The sequence below is a fragment of the Eretmochelys imbricata genome, chromosome 27 (genome assembly GCF_965152235.1).
Source record: "Eretmochelys imbricata isolate rEreImb1 chromosome 27, rEreImb1.hap1, whole genome shotgun sequence".
Taxonomy (NCBI): Eukaryota; Metazoa; Chordata; order Testudines; family Cheloniidae; genus Eretmochelys; species Eretmochelys imbricata.
The window spans coordinates 14,582,989-14,598,651 of NC_135598.1; the positions used below are offsets into that span (position 1 = coordinate 14,582,989).

The 15,663-nt window shown below is 45.4% G+C and overlaps 1 protein-coding gene across 5 annotated transcripts; it reads left to right on the top strand.

The window, feature by feature from the left end:
* The first annotated feature begins 272 nt into the window (after positions 1-272).
* On the top strand, positions 273-11,700 carry CNP (2',3'-cyclic nucleotide 3' phosphodiesterase). Of its 5 annotated transcripts, none has more exons than XM_077806461.1 (5): positions 298-382; positions 2,497-2,670; positions 7,439-8,108; positions 8,790-8,929; positions 9,668-11,700. In XM_077806461.1, exons 2-5 carry the CDS (start codon positions 2,542-2,544, stop codon positions 10,118-10,120), a joined length of 1,392 nt encoding a protein of 463 aa, XP_077662587.1. In that variant the 5' UTR covers positions 298-382; positions 2,497-2,541; the 3' UTR covers positions 10,121-11,700. The 5 variants fall into 5 exon arrangements, with proteins under 5 accessions (XP_077662586.1, XP_077662587.1, XP_077662590.1 ...); XM_077806464.1 differs by having other exon boundaries at positions 7,444-8,108; XM_077806460.1 differs by lacking the exon at positions 2,497-2,670 and having other exon boundaries at positions 273-382.
* The last annotated feature ends 3,963 nt before the right edge of the window (positions 11,701-15,663 follow it).

Sequence of the window (15,663 nt, forward strand, 5' to 3'; positions counted from 1 at the left end):
CTCCAGCAGTTCCAAAGTGGGGAGGGGGCTGCGCAGGCCTAGCGGGTGTGCGTGAAGGAGCAGGCGTGTCTGTGCACACGGCAGGTGTGTGAGTGTGAGCACTCACACCACCAGGCCGGGTTGGCGGGGGCAGGCTGCTGGTGTCACCGCTGCTCAGAGCTCAGCTTGCAAGCCTGCGGGGGGGGCCCTGTGGCTGGCTTTGGGGGCGTGCAATGCCCGGCTTGGCCGCTAGGGGCTGCTGGCCGTCAGGCCGGCGCGTGCGCATTGGGCGCCTCCCGCCCACCGCGGCGGGGCTATGAAAATCGCGGCGGGCGGGCCCCTGACAGAGCCGCGTCCCCTCCGCTCGGCAGCCGCAGCCGCTGGAGGCGCCGCCCTCGCCATGGTGAGCGGCTCGGGCGGCGCGGCGGGGCCCGTGGGGGGAGTAAGGGGGCCGTGGGGGGCTGGAAGAGGAGTAAGGGGGGGGCTGTAGGGGGTCGGTGTCTCAGGGGAGTAAGGGGGGGCTGTGGGGGGGCTACAGAGGAGGTAAGGGGGGGGCTGTAGGGGGAGTAAGGGGGGGCTGTGGGGGACTATGGGGGTTGTGGGGCAGTAGGGGGTCGGTGTCTGAAGGGGTCGTGGGGGCTATAGGGGAGTAAGGGGGGGCTGTGGGGGGTCGTGGGGGGCTCTAGGGGGAGTAAGGGGGGGCTGTAGGGGGTCGGTGTCTGAGGGGAGTAAGGGGGGCTGTGGGGGGTCGTGGGGGGCTATAGAGGAGGTAAGGGGGGGCTGTAGGGGACTATGGGGGTTGTGGGGCAGTAGGGGGTCGGTGTCTGAAGGGGTCGTGGGGGCTATAGGGGAGTAAGGGGGGGCTGTGGGGGGTCGGTGTCTGAGGGGAGTAAGGGGGGCTGTGGGGGGTCGTGGGGGGCTATAGAGGAGGTAAGGGGGGGCTGTAGGGGACTATGGGGGTTGTGGGGCAGTAGGGGGGTCGGTGTCTGAAGGGGTCGTGGGGGCTATAGGGGAGTAAGGGGGGGCTGTGGGGGGTCGGTGTCTGAGGGGAGTAAGGGGGGCTGTGGGGGGTCGTGGGGGGCTATAGAGGAGGTAAGGGGGGGCTGTAGGGGACTATGGGGGTTGTGGGGCAGTAGGGGGTCGGTGTCTGAAGGGGTCGTGGGGGCTATAGGGGAGTAAGGGGGGGCTGTGGGGGGTCGTGGGGGGCTCTAGGGGGAGTAAGGGGGGGCTGTAGGGGGTCGGTGTCTGAGGGGAGTAAAGGGGGGCTGTGGGGGGTCGTGGGGGGCTATACAGGAGGTAAGGGGGGGCTGTAGGGGACTATGGGGCAGTAGGGGGTCGGTGTCTGAAGGGGTCGTGGGGGCTATAGGGGAGTAAGGGGGACTGTGGGGGGTCGCGGGGGGGCTCTAGGGGGAGTAAGGGGGGCTGTGGGGGGCTACAGAGGAGGTAAGGGGGGCTGTAGGGGGAGTAAGGGGGTTGTGGGGGACTATGGGGGTTGTGGGGCAGTAGGGGGGTCGGTGTCTGAAGGGGTCGTGGGGGCTATAGCGGAGTAAGGGGGACTGTGGGGGGTCATGGGGGCTATAGGGGGTAAGGGGCGCTGTATAGGGAGATATGGGGACTGGAGGGAGTAGGTGTCTGTGGGGGCTGTGAGGGGCTATAGGGGAGGTAAGGGGCACCATGGGGGGGTAGGTGCCTGGAGAGGTGGGGGGACTGTAGGGGGTAGGTGACTGAGAGGGGCAAGGGGGGTTGGGGGCTTTTGTGGGGGGCTATAGGATCAGGTCAGGGGGCCATATGCTGTGGGGATACAGGGATCACAGTGGGGGTGTGCGTGTGTGAAGTGTTTTGCTGGTGAATGGGACCCCCCTGCTGAGGGGGGCTGAGCAGAGCACCCCCCACAGTGCCTCTCCCAGCCCCGGGGGCTTCTTGCCTGGGCTGGCACGTTATGGACCTTCTGCAAGGCTGGTGTAGCGTTTTGGGGTAGCAATGGGGTGAACCCCCCCCACGACCCTCCTAGCTGGGGGGCAGCCACTTCCTAGGAGCAGACAGGGGGGTTTCAGCCAGTCCCCCATAGGGCGCTAGTTTCTGGACTGTCCCCTCTATTGCATACAGTGGGGTGGGGGTGTGTTTTGACCAGGTAGAAAGCGTGAAGAATCAGGACAGGGTCGTAGGGCAATAGGCACCTGTGTAAGACAAAGCCCCGCTGTCAGAATTGTTCCTATAAAAATCAGGACATCTGGACACCCTGGCTTTGGTGACCCCAGGCAGGGCTCGCAGGCTGTGGAAATTCAGGGGGATCCATGCAAGGTCCAGCCTGAATGCTTGCTATGCCTGCAGGAGAGCTTTTAAAACTTAAGAGTTAGAGCCAGCCCCCAAGGCGAGGACAGCACCACATCGTATGTCTGTAAATACAGGAAGAAAATAAAACCCACCCAGACATCTGAATTTCTCATGCAACCATCCGCCTGTATGAGAGATGCAGAGTCCCTGGGAGGTTTCGTTTCCTTTTGTCTTTATCAACAGCGTCTACAAATTCTGAGCTGTGTAGCGACTGTCTGAGCCAGGTTAATGCAGCCCCCGCTCCGAGCAGCTCGCTATCTTTGTAAAGTGCCAAACTGCATGCTAAACAGTCACGTTAAGATCGTCACAGCCTTCATCTTGGAGGCAGAGAGAGCCTGCTGGCGCTCCCCTGACAACGTAAGGTCTCTTTTATTTGGGGCCCTGTGAACCTTCTATGTGTTGAGTGAGTGAGGGGTTAAATGTTGCTGAAATGCATTGCACAATGGCTGGCTGGTAGTGATGCAGGGAGGAAAAAGTTTTAAAGAGACTGTGAAAGAGGATCTGCTCCATAATTTGCAATCAAAACTGTGCTGTAGCTGTGCGTAACTGGTGGCAGAATTTCCAAACTCATGTCTTCAGGTGCTTGGGGAGGGGACTGGGTAGTGCTGTGAGAGGGATGGGGTGGCTGGGGGGGGGAAATAGGACGGACAATCTGCAACAGATATTGGCCATGATCCTGCAGTTAAACTCCCCCAGGGCTCGGCTAGCATGTAAAGGTCTGCTCAGACAGAGCCACTTGTAGGATGAGTGCGACATTTGACAGTGCCAGTCTAGCTTAGAACCTTCTCCCCCGAAAAAAAAATTTCCTGCTGTTTTATCAAGATGTGCTCTGTACTAAAAGTGCATGTTCCCATTAGTCAGGATGAGAGGACTTGTATTCTCACTTAAATACAAACTCTGTGGGTGTAGGCAAGGAAAGAGGTGGCAGCCTATTACACGTTAAATGAACTTTTTGGAAACGTTCACATTTCCTGTTCAACAAACAAGCAAAATATAGATATTACTACACAGGGTCAGAATGATGTAGCTTTGAAAGGGTGCTGACTGACATTTTAAGTAGCTGATACTTGGTATAGCATACTACAGTGAAAAGAGAAAAACTCGGATCTTCAGAAGTATTTTAAGAAGACTGTGAAAGGACTGGCTCACTAAACGACCAAGAGAGGGGATGTTTCTCCCTTAGAGCCATTGTAAACCACTACAATCCCCCTTGCAGTGAGTGGCAGAAATTAAAGAAACGCATCCTAGGAACTCCATCAAGCATGTTGCTGGTCTGGCTAATTTGAACTGTTGTGTCTCCCTTTGTTTGTGCTATAGGCAACGTCTGTCTGTCGCAAGTGTGGAGTGTTTGAAACGTTAGTTGGGGTTAGGAGTGCTGGGGAAAATAAACCTGAGCAAGTTTCCTGCACAGGCCATCTCTCCAATGAGACTATAAACGGAAGTTCAAATCTCACTTCCTGGAACCACCCCTCTTTGAACAGACAGGCAGCTTTCTGCCACCTGCAGAAATGGGTATTGTGATTAAGAATAAGAAGAGAGCCTAAACTCTCTAACATAGCTCCAAACCCACTTCACAGATTGCATTGGAATTTAGTCTTTGTATAGTTCCCAAGATGTATTGTATGCATTACCGATGGAAAAAAGTCACAGTCTCTATCGCAAACTACTTAAAAACAACAGCAGAGGGTGGAATGCCAAGTGAGGTGATGTGAGTGGCAAGGTTTAACCGACGTCTTAATGCCACTCATTTTTCTAAATCCTTTGTTGGGCCACCAGTGCTTAGAGGTTCTCCTCCTGACCGCAGTGCCTGTGCCCTCTAGAAAAAACCTCACTAGTCATGTCCGATAGAAAACTGCTAACTGCTTTATCCCCTCACCCCCACCCCGCCCTTCTTAGCAGGGAGTAAAACACTGTTGCAAATCTTACCAGTGCCACTTAAAATTCATCCTCTTTCCTGGAAAGGAGACCAAATACTTGTTTCCATACAAATAGGAGCTTTGTAGGGACAACTGGGGGGAAGGGGAGAAATGACAGAGCTGGTGTTGAATTGAATAGATTGTTTAATCAGAAACTGGCCAACTGCTCCTTTAAGACTTATTTGTGTGGTACCATTGTCTGTCCATTTTGTATGTGGCCTGGTTTCATTAAAGAGCTTATTATTTAAAGCTGGCTGATAAACAATGGGTGCTGAGGGGGTTTTCTATTATTGTTCTGTTCGCATTTTAAAAAGAATGCCTCCGTTACTGCTGGTCACCAACAGCTGGTTTCATCAAAATAGTTTGACTGCAAACCAGTCCCCATCCAAATACTAGATGCATGCCGCACTCAGATGCTCCCTTGTGGTTGTAGCTCTTACACAATCTGACTCTCACTTATTACCTGCATACTTGTTGAGGTTAAGTGGACCCTGTCAAGTCAAATCTGATCCAACAGTTAGATGTAGAAACAAGTTTTTACAGCTCCCATTCAGACTACTTCCATGTGGACAAAGAGCCTGAGAGATGAAATGAGACACTAAGTACCTCTGTAATGAGTAAAAAGTACCATGTGCTTACCAAGAGGGAATATTAGCTCTGCCAAGCTCCCAAGAGAATTCCGGGTGGATCGTACCATTCTTCCAAACAAGGCCCAAGGCCACTTTTTAATATAAATGAGCTACTTTCTCTGGTAAGCACTCTGCATAAAATGTGCCAATAGTACACAATGGTCAGTTACAGGACTACATTTTGAGTTCATCATCCTACTTTTTGTAGCTTCAGTTCAGTTTTAAAGGGATTTATATTTTAGTAAAAAGAATGAGGAGGACTTGTGGCATCTCAGAGATTAGCAAATTTATTTGGGCATAAGCTTTCAGGGACTAAAACCCACTTCATCAGATGCATGCAGTGGAAAATACAGTAGGAAGATAGACACACACACACACACACACACACACACACACGTACGTGAAAAAATGGGTGTTGCCATACCAATTCTAATCAATTAAGGTGAGCTATTATCAGCAAGAGGAAAAAAAAACTTTCCTAGTGATAATTAGGGTGGCCCATTTCAAACAGTTGACAAGAAGGTGTGAGTAACAGTAGGGGGAAAATTAGCATGGGGAAATTGTTTTAATACCATCCACAAACATGCTAGGCACTTCTTGGACATAAAAGAAGACACAGCTCTTGTCCCAAATTGCTTAAAAGTGATGAAAACCACATAAGAAGGGTGGAGAGAATGATACAAGCAAAATGTTAGTTTCCACAGAGATACCTCCACTGTCTTTACCCCATGACTACTGGTGAGCAGAATCAAGCACTTTCCCTCTGCCACAGACCAAATAAATACTTGAATAGTACAAGATGATCCAAGCTTTGAGTCAGCAGTGTCACTTCTCTAGCATTTTGTCTCCACCCTTGTTTCTACTAATTAGTTGTAGTGAAACCACCATTGGTAAACCAAGCTGTTGCTCCATACCAGGTTAACCAATCTCAGTGGCCAGAATATGCCCAAGGCGAAAATTAAGAGGCTATTTAATGTTTACAAAAATCTTTGTCCCTGCTAGTACTAATGAAAATATGTGTCTTTAAAATACCCTTTTCCTTCAAATTCCAGCTTCTACTTGGTCCTATAGGGATTCCACAGTATATTGTCAAAGAAACTTGTGTGATGTCATAATGCCAAGTTTGTGATAATACATCACTGCAGGACCAAGTCCCACCCCAAAATGTCCTACCATTTCACAAAGGCCAGTGTTTAATTCTGATGTACTTTGAATTACTCCTACATGGAAAGATCCTAATCTAATTTCTTTCCAGAGTAACCACATCCCATTGTGAATCCTGCTTGCAGTGCAAAAAACTCTGACAGGCAGAAACATGCAAACAGCTGCCTCTTACACTTTTCCAGAAGCGCCTGTTTCTGTAGAATCCAAGCGATTTCACTAGTTTTGGTTTCCCTTCAGCCCCACATAATGCCACTTGTGGGGCTTTAAATGTCTTTGCCACAAGTACAGCAACACAAAATTATTCTACCCTGCAGCAGTTAGTTGTCAATAAAGATCTTACCTCATTTCCAGGGGTGCCCTTCAGCACAGCATCCAAGAGGAAAGGGTCTTTTTGGCATGATGTGCAGCAGTAAGTACACACTCCTGCAGGCAGACTTCTCTCTAAGTGGTCTCTTACAACTGGAAAAATACCTGTAAAACGGGGGTTCTCAAACTGGGGGTCGTGAGGTTATTACATGGGGGGGCGGTCACGAGCTGTCAACCTCCACCCCAAAACCCTCTTTCACCTCCAGCATTTATAATAGTGTTAAATATATAAAAAAGTGTTTTTAATGTATAGGGCGGGGGTTGCACTCAGAGGCTTGCTCTGTGAAAGGGGTCACCAGTATAAAAGTCTGAGAAGGACTGCTGTAAAATATCAGACTTAAAAGCAAATCAAACTTTTTGTAGTCTCTGCATTTTAGTTTTTGTTCTTTAATTGAATCTTCCCAACATCAACAGCTGTCACAGTAGCATGAGCTTTCACTTCTCCTGTTCAGGCTATATTTAAGTTTCTGTGAGCAGTGTCTTTGAATAGAAGTTTAAATATGGTAACCTTACAGCTTTTTATTTTCATATGGACTGAATTGAGTTTGACCCATAAACTGGTGTCTGGTATGTTAGAATTCAAGGGGGGTAAACACTCTGTATAAGCATGGAGTTTGCAATGGTATAACCCTGCACAAGCCAGTTTGGAAACAGGTGTGAGCATCTAGCTAGTAAAAGGCATAATCCACAGAGAAATGAGCAGGCAGGGCTGGCCTACCCCTTTACATTTTAATTTTCTTCTAAATTCAGATTAAAAAGGTCACTTTGACCCATTAGGAGGGGAGCCAGCAGAAACATTTAAGGGCAAATTTGTGGTGTTCAGAGCACTGTAGGATGAGGTTTAATACTGATAATGGTGGCACAGACTTATGACAGAACAGTGTCATTTAAAACTATCAATGGACCATTTAACACATGTGAATAGCAAAAAAATTGCTTCTGTCTAGTAAGAACTCGAACAGTGATACATTGTTTAGTGTCAGAAAGATGGTATCTGTTTGGATTGTTACAGCAAAAAAATCATACAAATTAACTTCTTTAAACTTTCAGAACAGAGGCTTTACCCGGAAGAGCCATACATTCCTGCCTAAAATATTTAGAAAAATGTCTACTCAGTCATCGAAAGAGAGGCCTGAAAATCTGCAGTTTCCATTCTTTGACGACGATACTACCATTTCTACAGTCAAAGAATCTAAAACCCTTTTTATCATAAGAGGCCTGCCTGGCAGTGGGAAATCCACTCTTGCCCAGGCTATTCAAGACCAGTATAAGGATGCCTGCAAGATCGTTTCAGCAGATACGTATAAATTTATACCTGCAATAAGAAGCTCCATTCCTGAAGATTATTCAAAGTTGGATGAGGATTTAGTTGACTATTGCAAGCGAGACATCAGTGTTGTTGTTGTGGATGATACTCACCATGAACGGGAACGGCTAGACCAACTCTTTGATATTGCTGACAGATACCAGTATAAAGTCCTCTTTGTTGAGCCCAAAACACCTTGGAAGATGGATTGCTTGCAGCTTAAGGATAAGAATCAGTGGAAACTGTCTGTTGAAGATTTGAAGAAGATGAAACCAAGCTTGGAGAAGGATTTCCTACCTTTGTATTATGGATGGTTTTTGAGCAAAAAGAGTTCTGAGAACTTGAGGAAGACTGGGCAAGCCTTTTTAGATGAGCTTGGAAGTCTTAAAGTATTCAAAAAGGAGTCTAAGTACTGTACGTATATAAATGTTACCAAGCTTTTTATTCTACTAACCAGAGGGAAGGTTACCGCTTAGTAGACAACACAGGGAACAAACTTGCCCACTCAGCTTCCAAAGTAACACTTCCAGTTCAGTCTAAATTCTCCACAAGTTATATTTAAAGACACTGATTAGAACAACAAGGCGTTTTGTCCAAAAAGCAGAAGCAGCTTTAAATAATTTTTATGTAGGGAAGCACAACCTACTGCTTCTTTTAAATTTAAAAAGTTTTTGAAACATGATGTTTAGGGGATTTGCAATGGGATATAGAACCTTGAGCCTGCAGCCCACAGGGTTGAATCCAGCTTAGACTGGAAATAACCAAGCCATTCCCACCTGCTTTCTGTGATGCTCTATGTGAAGTAAGTTGGAGGAGAGAGGCCAAGGACCGAATAAAAATAGACTGAAACAGCATGTTGCCCCTAAAGTGATCCCTGCAATATCAAGGCCTAGGCAAACTAGCTAGCAGTGCAAGGAAGCTTGCATTGCTGGACTATACTAGGTGTGTGGATAAAGAACACTTCATTTTCTCCTGCTGTCTAGCGCACTCGGCTCCAAATAAAATTAAACCTTAAGTATACCTCTTAAATGAGTATTTGCAGGGGAAGATGAATATTAATTTGTCAGTAGTAATATTGCTTGTCTACACTTGCAGTTCTTCCTGCCGAAGATCCCAAAGTAAAATTGGACCTGACCAGCTACTTTGCGAAAAGGCCACCCGGCGTATTGCACTGTACTACAAAATTTACTGACTTTGGAAAGGCTATGGGAGCTGATGAATATGCACAACAAGAAGTTAGTGTCTTGGGTTTGTTGGTTTGTTTTTTTCCTTCTTTCAAAAACATGTGTTCAAGTTGTGTGTTATGCCAACCTTTTATCCTGGTAGATTTGATGTGGCCATGCAGCTTTCTAAAACCTTAGCACAGCTGCAGATGTCCCCCTCACAACAGCACTTGTGAAGCTGGCTCACTTGACAGCCTGGTTAGTAGAGAAATAGTAAGATTGTTACTCCTCAGGACCGAGAAATAACATTGACAGGGAAATGCACTGAGGAAGTTTTCATCTCCAGACTAACTGCTGTTTCTTGTGGGGTTTTTCCTGTAAGTACTAGAGTTCTTCTCTCCTGGCTTGGTTTTGAGTGATCATGAGTTAAGGTATTGTCACTTCCATCTTTTGTACCAGATCTGATCAGCCTGAGGTTCCAATTAAAATACATAAATTAAGATGACCAAAAGGGGGAGTGACCTGTAACCATGATGTTGTTTTCATACCATATTGAGTGTTGGAGAAGGCCAGTGAAATCCCTAAGATTGTTGAGGAGAGCGGCTGTTCATGGTACACTTCGTAGCATATACATGGAATGTGTGAGAATTCCTCAAAGGAGATCAGTGAAGAATCTAACTGAAAAGGCAAAGTAGAAGATCTGGATGCGTAAACCTTTGAAGGGGCTTGGCAGGGCAAGGTTAATGTCACATTTAGAGTCAGTCAAAGTCCTATTCTGGATTCAAATCGTTTGGTCCTCTCTCCCCTTAGGTTGTGAAGGCTTCCTATGGAAAAGCCTTTACCTTGACTATCTCTGCGCTGTTCCTCACGACAAAAACGGCGGGTGCTCGCGTGGAACTGAGTGAGCAAGAACTGCTGCTGTGGCCGGGAGACGTGGACAAGGTATTGCCTACAGACAACCTGCCCAAAGGCAGCCGGGCTCACGTTACCCTTGGATGTGCCAGTGGCATAGAACCGGTCCAGACTGGAATTGACTTGCTGGAGTTTGTCAAGCTGGAAAAGGCAGGGAACAAAGGTGATGAAATTGAGGAAGTTGGTGGAGGGAAACTGCAGTACTTTGGCAATGGCATGTGGATGCTCCTACTTTCTAAAAAGATCGAAGTGAAGGCTATTTTCTCAGGTTACTACGGCAAGGGAAAGCTCGTGCCTACTCAGGGCAGTAACAAGCGAGGCTCTGCCTTTAATCCCTGCACTATCATCTAAGTGCTCCAGCTGTGCAGTGTTTTTGGGGTTTTTTTTAAGACCATAACTTGGGTAACCTTTATAAAGTTGTAAAAAGAAAGTTCTACGTGTACTAAAGTAGCCCTTTTGCAAACTCTAGTATGAAGTGTCTCTCCTGGCACAATGTATTGGCCCTCAGGAAGGAAATTGGTGACCTGAGTGTAAAGGAAAACGAAGTGGCTAAAAACAACCATTTCTGATAATTATGTAGACCAAATAGGATCTTTTAAATAACTGAAGTGCTGAATGACTTTTTAAAATGATAGATATTTGTAGAGAGGTCTCACTCCTCATTTTGTTCCTCAGAGGATCATTCCTGATAGTTCACGTTTTGTAATTTCCCTATGAACCTCAATTGTTCGAAGATGTGACCATAATAACTGATTTAGACAGTGGTGGACCAAAGTTTTTAAGCTACTTTTCATTCTGTGAAGCCAAGTGAGTTGAAGCTGAAAGTTCAACCCAGCTTTAAGTTGGTACAGTCCCCCACAGGCTGATGGAACATCCTGCCCTTGGTAGCAGATGATTAAAACCACTAGGATTAGGTATGTACTATGGGGAGTACAAGAATCTTCATTCGGAAGGGTCAAACTATTGCATCCCCATGGCTAGCAGTGTGTGGCCTACCCTAACTTCATGTGCTACCAGAATGCTTTGAAGACTTCCTTGGGTGTGAGAGAAAGGAGAAGTGCACTGGTGGGTGGGAGAAGGATCTACTTCCAGTTTAAAATTGAAGCTCTATTAAATGGAACTACTCTGGGTAAGATCATGAAAAGAATTTAAATATCAGGAAAAACTTCCTAGAAGTGAGATCTGCTCGGTCTTCTAGTGAAAATGGCAGGCGCCACCATCACATGAGACATCTAAACGGAGACTGGACAAAGCTCTACTGTATGTATATTGTAGGGAACAATCCTGCCCTGGCAGGGGATGGAATAGATTAACGAATAGGTCTTTTCCATCTCTAACTCCTGATCCTATACACTAAAATCATGTCTGAAGTACTAAATTGTACTTCATGCAAAACAGGTTTTCCTGCTTTGGATTCAAAGTCTAATTCTTTTGAATGTTAAGATTAGCATGGAAGTACATGAAGCTAACATGTTACTTAGGAAGTAAATAATGGTGGCATTGTAATTTATGCCTAACTTAACCTGCTCAAATCTACATTTTTCCAGCTGGTTGTCTAATGTTCAAACATTTTAGTTATTACACTTTTTAATTATAGTTGAAACTTATTTCTGCTCATGTGAACATAGTGAGATGCTGCTTGCCTACTGATCAGATATTTGCTGTCATTGCCTTCCTGTAACATTTGGCTGAACTAATCAGGTCAGACCAAGCAGTTTAAACTCATGTTATGGCTCAATGTCCCATGAACTGTAAAGTGTATTAAAATAAATCCAGTATTAATGTGTGTTTACTGTCTGACATGCACATGCAAGGTTCACAGCAGTAAAGGATCTGTCGCCATGACACCACAACCTTAACTGTGTTCAGCAGCTGGGTGTGGGCAGGGTCACTTACGAAGCAAGCTTGCAAAACCCAAATTCATGTGGGGGGAGTTTCTTTGGGTTCCCTTCTCTGAACATCTAAAACAAAACTGAGGGAAGCTTTAGGGCTCACCTGGTGGAATATAAAATTCTGCAATTTGGTGAGTTTATTGGTGAAAGCAATAAACACTGCCCTCCTGCTCTCAAACTGAGAACACTGACAACAGTTCACTTTACTCCACTTCTGAGCGAGTCACACTGTTTCCCTTCACTTCAGCAGAGAAACTCAACCATAGCCTGACAAGAGCTCCAGTGTGCTCCATAGGGGAAGCCCAGAAAAAAAGGTGACTATTAAGTGTTCAGCTAGAGCAGGCCCAATTTATGTACATCTTTATAGCCATTTTGGGGAACATGCCTTTTCCTTAATGGCATCTACCCCCCAAGTCTTCTTCCCAGTTTGTATGCTGAAAACCCTTGACAGGAAGTTCTCACAACAGGGTGCCCAACTTTAAAACGTGGGGTAGCTGAAGAGCCTGGCTGTTTGCCTGGTCAAGAACAGTCACACGCTCATCATTTAAGTGTTTATTAGTTTGTACATCATATACAGTTTATAATAAACCAATTGCATATGGTTTTGCTTCAGTCTGATTGAGATTCTGCATATAAACACATCATATGAATTATGCCTAATGAAGTAAACAACAAATATTCACATTTTTTACCCTTCACATCCTAGAAAGGTAAAGGGCCCACAGAGGGACAGTGTTTATACCAGTATGAAGCCTGCCTTGAAGAGGGTTGGGCGTTTAGGAAAGCTATCTAGAATACAGATTGCTTCATGCAATAACCTTTCCTCTCAATGGAAAGGTTAAATCTTTACACTGAGGTAAACATACAGAATCTATTCCTTAAATTCAGTTAAATACTACAGCATGGGGGCTAATGTCCTCTCTGAGTGGCTTCACATCAGCGTATCCACTATTGTCTCTAGTTCTCTTTACAATAAAGACCAGTTTGGTTAAACACTGATCACTGGAAAGAAACCACAGCAAAGTGGCTCTCAATCCTCATTCTAGCTGGATGCCAAAGTGCTCTAGGCACTTACATTGGTTCATGAAGGTCTTAATTATGTTGCCCCCAAAGTCTTTGCAAATTCACTAATGCAATTATTTACAAAACAGTTAAAGCCTGTAGCTTCAATAAAAATCCATCCTTGGAGCAAAACTCCAAGTGTACTGATAAAGAGCACTACCCCTTACACAGCATAGTCAGCCCACAGAAAGAGGGGGCTCGAAGCAGCTTCATGTTCTTTAAAACTCATTTTTTGGAGTTCAGGTTGTGGCTATACCTGAACAGGATTTGAACCCAACACTAATATCACCTCTTGCAGGAGATGCTGCCAATAGACCTGTTATTCTTGGAAGTAAAGCCAGTGCTGAGAAAGGGGAAGAAGGAATATACCTGGGTTTGCCCGTCTAAATGTAGCCTGCCTTTAGACTGTAGACATTACACACACAAGCATCTCCAAACACCACATGGAGCGTCTCCTGCTTTCATTTTGAATGGACTTGGGCTTGACCACCTGAGACTAACCCAACTGCAGCTCAGACACTTTGTATTCTGGTCACAAGGAGGGACAGCACAAGAGCACTACGGGGAAAGTAAAACGCTTAACAGTTCTCTTATTTCAACAAATGGTTTTTAGAATAACTGAGGTTAGTTGGACTTTATACCAGTAGGTATGTTTGAGGTTGGGCTTTTAAAAAGCAGATACGTCTCTGTAGTTTGTCTCTTAAGGTCCATGATCTCAAGTGACCATGCCACTCACTTAACTCAGCTCTCAGTGTATTTTGTCATATCTGCTGACTTTAGAGGAATAACTCTTTATTCCTTTTCCTACCACAGTCACTGCCTGCAGCTGTGGGACAGAAAGGTTCTGTTTTGGCTCATGCCCACTCCAGAGGATTGTTAATTGGTTCCAATAGCAGAATGTGGAGTGGTGATTTAAAAGCCACTCAAGTTCCAGATTCCAGGCTAAGGGAAAGGCCGCTGCTTACTTGTAGAAATAAGCCAGGCTGCTCCGGAAGTAAGGGAGCGTTCCTATGCAGGGAACTGCAGGGAGGCATTTTTAGTCACTTTTCAGAATAAAAACAGATTAAGGCTCTTCCTGTTGTGCCACAAATACACTGTTAGTAATTTACCGTTGTCGAGACCGACTTCAAAAAATAAGACACCCGTGTTTCATTAAGAGTAGGACCTTTGAGTGTCAGTCTCCTCCCATGGAAAATAAAGTTTGTATTCCACAGGCGAGTCAGAAAAGGAAGAGTGCAGCTCTAAATAAGGTCTAATTAATCTATTTCCCCACTCTGCATGTTAGGGGAATTACTGCCCACATCAGCTTTGTCCTCCACCACAGACAGAAAGCTTGAACATACTGTCAGGATAAGAGACCTGCTACTTACAATGGCAAATTCCTACATCCTGTAGCTCTTAACAAGCCAGAGGGAAGACACGAGAACAGATGTAGCCATCAGACAAATGGCATCAAGGCTCCCTGTTGGCTACTTATGAAATACCATCGATAAAATCAGTCCTGCTCAGTAACTGTGAAGTGTGAATGCAATGTTTTAAACCACACACATATATATCTAGGCAGATATGGTCTGAAAGAAACAGTTCCACTTGTCCAAACTACTATGCTAACACAAGAGGGAGGCTGCAATTTTAACATACATATGCCACAATACTCATTTGCTACTGTCCTGAGATAGCAGTGTATCCATTAGTGTTATAATGCACTCTGCACAGTGAATGTATGTTCGCATTCACTTTTAGTCACACAACAGTGCTTTTTAGAAAAGCCTTGGCACTCACCATATTAATATTTAACTACATAAATCATGCAATCATGTACAGTTTATATATATATCTGCTGTGTATATGTCCCCTCTTTACCCCGAAAGAATGGTCTTTTTTAAAAGTGGGGAGCAGGGAAGTTGACCAACACTTAACTAACAAAGAATGTCGACAAAATGCAAGAAATGTCTCTCTACTCTGCTAATAGCATCTGAGACGCTTCCAAACTGCAGCTGTGAATAAAATGCCAGATGATACATTTGTGAATCCAGAACGTCCCACCAAAGTGATGTCATGTAAACTTGGATTTGCAAGAGAACCATAAGAACCAAAGCAAGTTTCAAAATTCAGACCAATTTTTATGCCCCAAAACATTTAACCGAAGGGAGCTGATAAGATTCTAGCACCTTATTCTGCTCTCACTTACGCCAGAGTCACAAGGTTAAGTCCATCAAGTTACACTGGTGTGAGGGGGAAGAAGAAAGGCTGTGGGGGTCTCATTCTTCTAAAACGTTTCTCAATGCTGGCTCAGTTTAAACACTGGTTTTTGAACTTCCTTTGCTGATACTGGGCTGCAATAACTGGAATTAAGCCCTTAAATCTTCCCTCCATGAAAGCAGATGGTCACATTTCTGACAGAAGTAGCAGCAGGACTTACTTTTGTTGGTGGCAGTGCCCTGCATTTCTATGCCATCTGTGAGAGACACACGCCTGGCATTGCCATCTGGCCATCCTGTAGCCAACTGAATTGAAGGATTCAGAGTAACAGCCTTGTTAGTCCGTATTCGCAAAAAGAAAAAAGGAGGACTTGTGGCACCTTAGAGACTAACCAATTTATTTGAGAATTGAAGGAGTGGCCTAGCCTTTGACTGGAGGGAAGATATTAAGGAAATGTGAATTGAACGTAAATTATTTTATGCTATAATTTAATTGTAAACCTTGTTTTCTGTAATACCACACACAAAATCTGTCAGCCAGTCCGATCTGCTAGATAAACAGTTGCGTCAGATTTCTCTAAGGAGTACACCCATCCTTAAATTTACTTTTATGCACAACCCATCTGTTCTCTTAGCCAGCTTTTCAACAACTGTCTCTACACTACAGCAATTGCAGTTTAACACAATCACCAGAGACTCTTCCTCTAAAACGGTTCTGCCCCTTTGGGCCAGGGCTGGT